The 10,037-nt window shown below is 39.2% G+C and overlaps 1 protein-coding gene across 1 annotated transcript; it reads right to left on the minus strand.

Annotated features, from left to right (window-relative positions):
- Positions 1 to 839: 839 nt before the first annotated feature.
- TDG (thymine DNA glycosylase) lies at positions 840 to 9,716 on the minus strand. Its single transcript, XM_029087293.1, has 9 exons — positions 9,584 to 9,716; positions 6,748 to 6,977; positions 6,215 to 6,284; positions 4,684 to 4,819; positions 4,522 to 4,604; positions 4,344 to 4,438; positions 2,551 to 2,722; positions 1,701 to 1,829; positions 840 to 1,487 (listed from the first exon to the last, which is right to left on the minus strand). The coding sequence occupies exons 1-9, from the start codon at positions 9,675 to 9,677 to the stop codon at positions 1,351 to 1,353; spliced, it is 1,146 nt and encodes a 381-aa protein (XP_028943126.1). The 5' UTR covers positions 9,678 to 9,716; the 3' UTR covers positions 840 to 1,350.
- Between the last annotated feature and the right edge of the window lie 321 nt (positions 9,717 to 10,037).

The following is a 10,037-nucleotide window of genomic DNA, read 5'->3' on the forward strand; positions in this document are numbered from 1 at the left end:
CGTGGATTGTGGAGATAGATACTGTTTGTATTTTCAAGTATGTGAAGCACCTACTGTCATAAGATCATCAAAACTTTCATGTTTTGATCAGCTTATTGCTTTTACTTCATCTCTTCCTCACATGATAAAAGAGGGAAAGAAGATGATGGTTAGGCACAAGCATGGAATCTCATTTCTTTCTCAGTTATTAACATTGGCCAAAAATGTGTATCCTTTAAATAAGTTCCTCAGAAGAGAGCTGTAGTGTCTACAGCTGACTTCTTATTCATGGAACAGCTTATATTTAACTTGGTATTTTTCACTTGTAAAAGGAGTAAGAACACCCTCTAAGGTCTTACAGATTGAAGAGAACTGAATGTTAAGAAGTGCTGAATCACAAACCGCTTTCACCCTGTGCTAACTGGACCTGATGCAAACCACGCAGGTTGTTACAGGGAATACGGTCTTCCAACTCCCGCAGTGTCATCTGTTCAAAGGGGTTGTCTCTTGGTAAAGGTCAGGTGGAGAGACTCATCACACAGAAATGACTGAGAGTTTAAATGCCACAGAATTCAAGAACCACCACTGCTGGAGTTTTTTTTTTTAAGGAATTCCAGTTCCTTATATTGGAATTTAAGGGGAAAGAGATGGAGTGGCAGGGACACCTTACCCCAAGACAGCTCAGCTAGAATACTTAAGCCCTGTCCTGTGGGACACAAATGTTCCTTCCCAGTGTTGAGACTTGAGATGATGCCTCCACTCCCTTAATCCTGAATATGGTCCAATCACTAAACAGGCAGAGCTCTCTTTTCCCACCAGACAGTACTCACAGCTGCAGAACGCAGCTTTGTGCACTTTTTAAGAAGGTAAAAGGCAGACTTAAAAAGCACAATTTGCTTAACTGTGCATGATTAAAAACACCACTTCATGTAAGGTATGGGGACACTTCCCATTTCCCCCTCTGGATATAAAAGGGTTATGAGATATCCAAATATTGAGGCATCAGTAAAACCTATACTGCTGCTGTTACTACTACATTACAATTTATGGAATAAAATTAACGCCCCAAGGAAATCTTCACAAATGAGAAAGCAATTTGTCAAAAAAATGCAAGAAATAGTATACATTAAATATAAAACTCATATACAAAAAAGGGCTAACCTTTTTTTTTTTTTTTTAAAAAGTTTCGACAGTTCCTTAAAATTTTCTAATTCATTGATTTGAACCTACCACACACTTACTTTGGACTATAATAAAATAACTAAGGGAGATAAAACATGATTAAAATGCTTCAGTTGGAGAACTGAGGTACCAATCTTTACCACTGCATTAAAACTGCAGCACGTATGCACAGCCGAGAAGAAACAGCTCTTATGCACTGCTTCCCTCTTCTTCCCGCGTCACGCCAGCACTGAACTCTGGAATCTGGTCTGCAAAGGACTGTGTCATCCATTGTCCATTAGGAACTTCACCAAAGGATGGTCCCTCACAGTACTGTGGATTGCTTGCTGCTAAAACAAACAAACAAAAATCATAAAATATAGTTTCAAAAATGCAGTTGATACTAATAACTAAAACTAAACCATTAAAATACAGATGAAGCCACTAGCAAAAAAACCCCCTAAACCAGACCCCAACCTCCCAAAACAACCCCTAAAATAACAGGTATTTGTTCATAAGTAACAGTTTACAAACTGAATGGCCCAAGCATCCCACTTTACCAGTTCCATTTGAAGAGAAACTGCACTGTTCACTTTCGTACGGTGCACGGTCACAGTAAGCTCCTCCGTATGCTGCTTCGTAACCTGGATCATATTTCTCTTCTTTGACAGCCATCTTTTTAGCGTCCTCTGCCAAAAGAGAAGAGCTCGAGTATTAATATTTAGAACAAAAATGATCAAAGAGTGTGGGAACTGTGCTGAACAGGTGGAAGATAAGTTGAGACTGATCAAGGTTAACATTGGAATTTGCAGTGTGTTCTCAAAGCAAGTTTCACAGGACAGGAGTTGATGAAAGTGTGAGAAGGTCAGGCTGGAAAAACCGTGTGAGGGAGTGTGTGTACTGAGCTGTGGCTGAAAACAGGTGGGTGTGCCAAGAAGTATCCTGGTTTATGTCCTGTGTAGCTTGATTGATTTGAGAACACAAATGTATAAATGCTAACTGTGTGAGGAGAAAGGAGATACAGAAAAATCTTGCTAGCAAAGTAGCCTGGGGACAAGGGAATCGTGGATTCTCACTAACAATAAAGAAGCAGCTTGCTTTACTCGGAAAAAGGCTCAGAGTCCTTTTTCTTCCCATCTTCATTTGCCATAAAAGAGCACTTCTATCAGAGAGCACTTGAAAAAACACCCACACACTTTACAAGGTAATTTCTGCTGCACTTAGATAATTAAGACTCTACTGAAAAGAGAGTGGAATCACTAATTCTACACCACATGATTTAGAGAAGATGGCACATCTCTTCCCTCCCCTTAAATTCTTTATTTCTTTTTGCTTGGGAAACTGCTGTTTGCGTTGTACACTACACTACACTTTATTAAATAATAAAGGACAACAAAATACCCACTATACCTTGTGCAAGTTGCAAGTCAAACGTGTACCGCACCTCCTGCACCTCTGTGTTTGGTGCGATGCCTTTCAGCTGATCCCTTAAGTCTTTCAGCTTTATGTAATAATGAACTTTATCTTGTGCACGAGGAAACTGAGCACATCTTGCGCTAGACGATGGCATGACGTAGCAGAGCTTGAGACAAAGAGCAAGAAAAATAGCATTACTGATCCCTGAACTATGAGCTAATATTTAGTGCATCAAGAATAATTTAACAGCCAAGCTCACTGTCTTAATCCTTTGTATAAACTTCAACTAATGCCACGGGTGGTTGTGGGAGAGGATAAACGGAGCCTTTCATTTTTCTTGGCCAGCTAGATGTCTTGCCCTAAAGAGAGGGGGCTGATTATCAGCTGCTGAAGCTAGGACAACTTTCACCAGTTGTTTATGTGCTGCAGGAGAAGCAGTACCAGCGTGTGTTACAATAAGTACGATTTACAAGTGTCTGCCAGAGTGGAGCACACTCCAGAGCGCTCTGAGTAAGTGGAGCTCTGAGCCGTAAGTGCCCAGAGGAGTATGTGATAGCAGCAAACAGCCCAAACCACTGCGGGAGGCATCACAGGTTAGTTAGCCTGGCCTCTCGTCCAAGTGCGTTTGCATCACACTTGCCAGGGTCTGAAACTCTGGAGTTACTGTGGGTGACGTCAACTTAAGCGTCTCTATCTCTGCCAACAGCCCTAACTACAGACATAAAGTTACTTCAGGAAAAAGGAACTGTATCCAATACTTTTATTATCGTGCAGTATTTATGAACAAATACTAGAAATACTAGTAAAGAGGCTTATTTATCTTTCTTACAAATACATGTACCGCAGAAGTGTTTAAGAGCTACTTAATAAGCAAGCACTTCTTCAGGCTCCAACAGTTCTTCAGGCTCTCATGGCAACAGAAGTAGTTAAATCATTCTTGGGTGGTTAAAAACACGTCACCGTTAGAGAAGGACAGCTTAAACTGAGCTTAAACTTGCAGCACTAGTAATTTGGGATAGAAACAAAGAAAAACATCCCCAACTTTTGAACTGACAAGGTAATGATGCTTTGGAATTAGCTACCTTGGCAGGAAGTGTTGTCAGCCTTTGCCTTAACCTGTTTATAAGAACACATTAAACAAAGCTATTTGTGATGACACATAGCTGGTCTCTTGAGCTACCTTCCAGCACTAGAAACCTGACTAATGCACTCTTCATCAAACTGGTTGTTTTATCTTAAGCGTCTAATTTAATTCCAAGCTGCAAATCAGCTGAAGAAGACTGAGTCTGTTGGAAGTGCTTGGGCATGCCCAGATCCAGTAACACTGCAGCTGTAGTATGTCAGAGGACAACGACAGACTTACTATTCCTTCTCTCTCAGCGTGGCACTACTAGCACCATGGTCGTGTTCAGTATCAAGATTCAGTAACACAAACACACAGGGAACCGGACACAGAGAATCAGATTAAAGTAGATGACAGTTATCACAAAAACATGTGTATTTTATTTGTATTTCAGACAGTCCTCAGGAAATACACTAACCTACTAACACAGTACACCATTTCCCAAATAAAGTCTGCAAGTCTGAAGAAGCGGCACTAAGATATGTCTGAAAATATTACACTATCCCTCCTTCTCTATTAAGTAAAAGCCTTCCACATCCCTTGTACTTTGGACAAATCTTGACATTATTGTAAGTGTGTGCACTAACAAAGCACTGAGGCTTTGTTAGTTTTGAAATAACCAAAATGGAGCGCCCTGTTTTTGTTTCTCAGTATGAATACTTACAGTTTCTGTATCTGGCACCTTGTGTGGCTGCAGTCCAAATTCCAAATTCTTAACTTTTATTCCAAAAACCTCTTTACTAAAAATTTCATAAATACCTAAAATGAAAAGAAGATAGGCTAAGTGGACAAAAAAAAAAAGCTACTGCCAGAACAAATTTATTTGAAATCAAGGTTCTCACATTTTCCATTGAAAGCTGCTATACGAGGTTTATACTTTTGTAACTTCTGCATCAGAATTCGCCCTCCTTCCCGAAACTCTTTGCTAAAAGAGAAAGTACTCAAAATTATAATCACAACTACTAATTCATTAACAAGCACAATATTCCCCCTTATTATCCTACCTGGAGAGGTCTTTGCTTCCAGGTGTTGTCCTTTCAACCATGTTTGTAAATCCAATCCCATATTTATGTGGCAAGGTGTGGTCATCCATATGGTTCAGCTGTTCATTACTCAGGCCAGACATGAACAGACACTTCCCTGTGAAGTAGGAAGATATGGATTTGTCTTTTTCTAAGGAAAATAAAACAAAACCAAAAAAACCCCTCGACTATCAAGAGAACTGGAATGCTAAAGGAAGAATCTACGTTAACAGAGCATCAGTTAATTTGGGAAGACTACTGCCCTCTTCAGAAAAGTTTAAAATAGCCAAAATTACTTCATCTACTGCAAGAGGGTAAAAAATCCCTAGGGAACAACAGGAATTTCTCACCATGGTCCTGTGTATGGAAATCAGACTTTCATTCTAGAAGTTCAGAAAGAGCTTTAGATTTTGTGATCCACTTGAGCAGGCAGTGGATGTGATCAATATGGATTTTTGGGGGAAAGAACGTAGCAAATACAAAAAGTGTCAGTTTTCTTTTACAACCTTGCCATCGCTGCTCCCTGCACTGGGCCCCTGACAGAACCCGTTGACATCTTACACTCCTATTTAGTGTACAGAAGTACAGTCTGGGTGACATGCACTGCCAATCTCTTAAGCACAAATTAACCACAGCTGGCTCTTAATGACCTGGGAAGCTTGCAAACACCTGGATTTGTTGGAGCGTGGGTATCTGGTCTGCTTCCCAGTAAAGGAGGCCCTTAGTCTGGCTAGTCTGCAGAGCACTAGAGAAATACCCGAGCCTGATCGACAGGTCTGCTGGGCACCAGAAGGATTCTGGCTGAAGTGTCCCAGGGCTGTAAATCAGCCCACGTGGAGCTCGCTGCTACCACAGCTGGAACGGCTCCCAGTATGCAAAACAGAGCATTTCAACAGAGTTCAGATATGATCTTTCTTTATGAGAACACGCTGCAGAAAATGTTATCTAAATGGCAAAATATCTAAAAAAAAAACCAAAACCCAAACCAAAAACCTCTCTGGAGAATCAAGTATGCTAGATGCATGTGCCTGCTGGGAAAGGGCAATGGTTTTTGCTTTTGCATCAGTTAGAAAACTTGTTTAGTAGAGATGAATAAATGCAAACAGAAGAGGGCTGGCTGAAGTGCATTTCTGGGAAAATGAGTGTAGTTTTATTTTATATCAGAAATTGATGCCTATTGACTTACCCTTAATAACTCAAGTAATAGAGATTTAATTTTTATTCCTTATGTTGCACACTAACAGGCCAAGAAGTTATTTGGTAATACAATCTGGTAAACTGTGTTTACATGACAATTCTAAACCTGCATTGAAAGTCACCGATTATTCCTTTTTTACTCCTTTTTATGTAGGGTGTTTGACAGAAGTAGTTAAATCATTCTTGGGTGGTTAAAAGCAAAAATCCTTTTCTGCATTAAAAAAAAAAAAGGCAAAACCCACACCAGTTTAATTAAAATGGCACAAGTTCTAAGAGTTCTGCGAACTGTGTAAGAAGAAAGGAAACAAAAACGTACAAAAATGGTTTCCAGGTCCAGGGTAATGATGTCCTTTGTAAGCTGCCATCAAGCCAGGGTTTATGCCAATCTACAAAGATACCAGACAATGATGTCAGGAATTTAATCAAGGTACAGTAAGGCAGCTTATTCAATTCTCTTTAAGTTACTGTCAATAAACAAAACTGTGTTAAGAGTACTTCCCATCATTACTTTAAAAAATTGACAATTTTATTGCAGTGTCTCATGTAGATGTCTACAGAGCAGCTCAGTGTGTTTCACAGCCACTGGTGTAGCACTTCCAGTAAATAAAGTGGCAAGTAACAGTCTCTCATGACCATGCGTAAGCCTCAGACTTCTCAGAAATCACAACTATGTTACTACAATTTTTAACAGAAAATGCAAAGCTGCTCTACACACAGGAAACACTTGAGATACTTTATCTTGCAAGATCTTGCCATATAAGCAATACAGATAAGTAAGTAGAAAGAATGTAAATCATAACCAGCGAGTACAGACTTTTCTACCTGATCTTGTAACTGTGAGTTACTTACTATTACAATGTCCAGATCAAAGGTCAAAATATCAGGTAAAGTCTTGGTCAGAAGTTCAGCTTCAGACACACCATTAAACCGGTCCACTTTTCTTTTGACTTTAAAAGTATCTGTGATCTTTTCTTGTTTGCCTTTTGACTTGGCTGATTTTTCTTTTTTAGCAGGAGGCTTTTTGGGTTGCTTTGGCTCGGTTGCTTTGGCTTTTCTTTTCCTCCCTCCCTTTTTAACTTCTGAAACACACAGCAAATATCCTTTCTGTACATTTCTAATGCTGCAGTATGGATACTCAAAAAGACTGAGTTGAATGTAGGGACATAAAAAGAAATCAGACAAATTTACCTTCAAAATTCACTAATTTAAACAATTATCAGATGATTCTTGGTTTTGCAGGCTCAACAGAGAGCGTGCTTGGGTGTCTCTGCAGTGCAGAGACACACACTACTCACAGGCAACTGCGCTGACTGTGAATACAAGACAAGAATAAACTCATTACAGTATGTTGTTTACATGCTGCATTCAACGATCCTTTGGAAACAGTTTCATTTCTTCTGGAGGATATGCCAGAACATCAAAGCTTAGGTTCCAAAGAAGGCAACAGTAAGTTCCAGTCTACTATTCACATTTCAGCTTCTAAATAGGAAAGTTGATTGTTACAGATTATGTAACACATTGAAGAAACTGAAGAGCATGTTAACAGCAACAGGTCTCAAGATATTACCTACAGAGTCAGGTATGAGCTTGTTGGGAACATGAACATGGAGGCTGAACACTGCATAAGCTATTTACAATTTATTATTTACAGAACAGATACTGGGCAGCACATCATATAGCAAGGGAATGTACGAGAGCTTCGGGATCTCAATCTGAATGAGTGACACCAAACATTAATTTTTATTTACAAAATGCAAACTTAAAGTAGTCACTGTTCACTCATCATTTGAAACTTCCTCATCTTCTGGCCCCTAAAGCTTAGCGATTCAATCAGCACAGGTACTGGTCATGACATGACTACCCAGAGGTGGTTCTCTATCCTCGTTCATTAATCACGTCAAGTTGCAGAACACAACCTCAAAAGTAAGAAAACATATTTAGCAGCAATCAGCAAAGAGTCAAGGTAATCTATTACTTCAAAATTTAGACTTCAACTTATTTTCAAAATTTCTAGATGAAACTCTCCCACAGATAAGAAATAAATACTGTGGGTACCAGGGCACTGCCCTAAGTCTGCAAACTTTTTTGGCGCTGTTCTTGTTTGCAATCAGCTTTTGTACAAGGACAAAAGCAATGAAATTCCTCCTGCATCATTGGAGCAACTGCCCAGGAAAGATGTAAGTAACCTATAGACTAGTTACAATGAATAGGAGACTAGAAAGGCATAGACATGGTGAGGCACATGGGCAGCTTTTCTTTCCTCCCCCTTGAAGAACGAGGAGGTTTTTCACGTGATGGCAAAATGCAACAGATGCATCCAGCTCAGAGCAGTCAGAGTATTTCAGATGAAGCGAGATAACATTCTCCTAACTCTCCTGTTGATCAGGTACCTACCACCCAGATGCTGTCATGAAAGATGAACAACACCAGGGCAGCCTTTCAGCTGGTAATCCTAAACATTTTACTTTTTTCATCACAGGAGGTAGCTGGACTCCAAATCTTTGCCTTTCATATATGCTCTAGTAAATTTCACACATATTTGGTAAATCTTCAAGCCCTGCCTTTGAAGGCCTTACTCAACTTTCAATTCTTGCAGAAATATTAGGGAACAGCTTTATAACAGAAGATTATGGTTGTCTAAAAATACTTGAAAGTGCAATCAGTGTTCTCGTGGTGACATCATGTTAGCCAATAATAAAGCTGCAAAAGAAGCCCAAATACATAGCACTTCAGGTGCATCCTAACTGTAGTGAATAATACAGTGAATGGAGCAGTTGTAACTGTTTTAAACTAGAGGTTTTTTCCCCATAATTTCAGCTGGCTAAGCATTACAACTAAAAAAGAAAAACTGAAGGTTACTAAAGGATGTGCTTACACAAGCAATGTCAATGCACGGACTGGCTGACAGACTACCTTGGTACAGAGAGCTCTGACCTACATCTATATATTAAAAGCAAGATGAACCACTCAGTGTGTAGATATTTGATCTAGACTCAGAATTTAACCATGGCACAGATCATTGCCTTTTTTATGTGGTAAAGACCAAGTGTAAGAGTAACAGCACAAGGGATCTGTCCTTGGCATGGTTAATGTAAAGCCTAGGTGTACAAAATCCTAGTGGGGGGAAAAGAAAGGCAATGAACAAGTGCAGGAAGTACAAAACTTGTGTCACATACAGGACACTTTCCAGCATTGTTTGTATTTGTTTAAATAAGCCTCACTAAAAATCAAACAATCCTTAGTGTATATAAGCAATTACTACAACACATTAAAACACCATTTAAACAAAAATATTTCAAATAAACACTATTATACTATGCTTCTCTTGCAGAAATAAAAAAGAAATTTAATTCAGACTGAAAAAAGGAAACTTCTCCAAAATAATAATAAAACCATGAAATCAGTTGAAAATCATATGTTTATCTATTGAAACAAAAATCTGCTTTTCCTGCAACAAGATAATTTTGTGAGACTGAACAATGTGAATACTATCACCTGGGTTTACTTCTTTTTAACTGTCTGGTAAAAAACATTCCTTAAAGAACACAATTAATCAATATTTCCTCAGAGAGCATCAAGGAAAGCAAAACCAATAGGTCCAGAGAAGCAGTTTAAGAGCAATAACTTTTTTCCCCCAATTGATTACTAATGTTTTATCTTATGTAACAGAGTCCAGTTAAACTACCTTTTGGAGGCTCCTGAGCAATGTTGGGCTCTGGCATGCCCTCTAGAGTCGGCTGCTCAGCCATGATCTCCACGCTGGGCGCTGCAGTCATCATTTGATGGAACGGGAACGAGTAAAAGGCCTGAGCTTGCTGAAGATACGCGTAGTATCTTAGAAAGGGAGAAAGAAAGAGACATCATTTATCAACAAGTTAGAAACTTAGAGATGTACCAAATAAGAGTGTAAACATCAATTTTTATCAGGGCTGGCAAGTACTCCACTTACATTCTCAAACAACACTATTAACAAGGCAGTAAATTACCCCAATCCACTAAGCAGTGTGACTGCTTAGCTGGCATCAGGGGATGTTTAGTTCAACATTAATGGTACAGTTCTCTCATGATTACTGTAATGGGGAAGAATCAACATTTGTAAGTGAAGCATAGAGTTTTTCCCTTTTTTTCTGAAAAAAACA

Source organism: Antrostomus carolinensis, unplaced genomic scaffold (assembly GCF_000700745.2).
Source record: "Antrostomus carolinensis isolate BGI_N321 unplaced genomic scaffold, ASM70074v2 scaffold11611, whole genome shotgun sequence".
NCBI classification, from domain to species: Eukaryota; Metazoa; Chordata; class Aves; order Caprimulgiformes; family Caprimulgidae; genus Antrostomus; species Antrostomus carolinensis.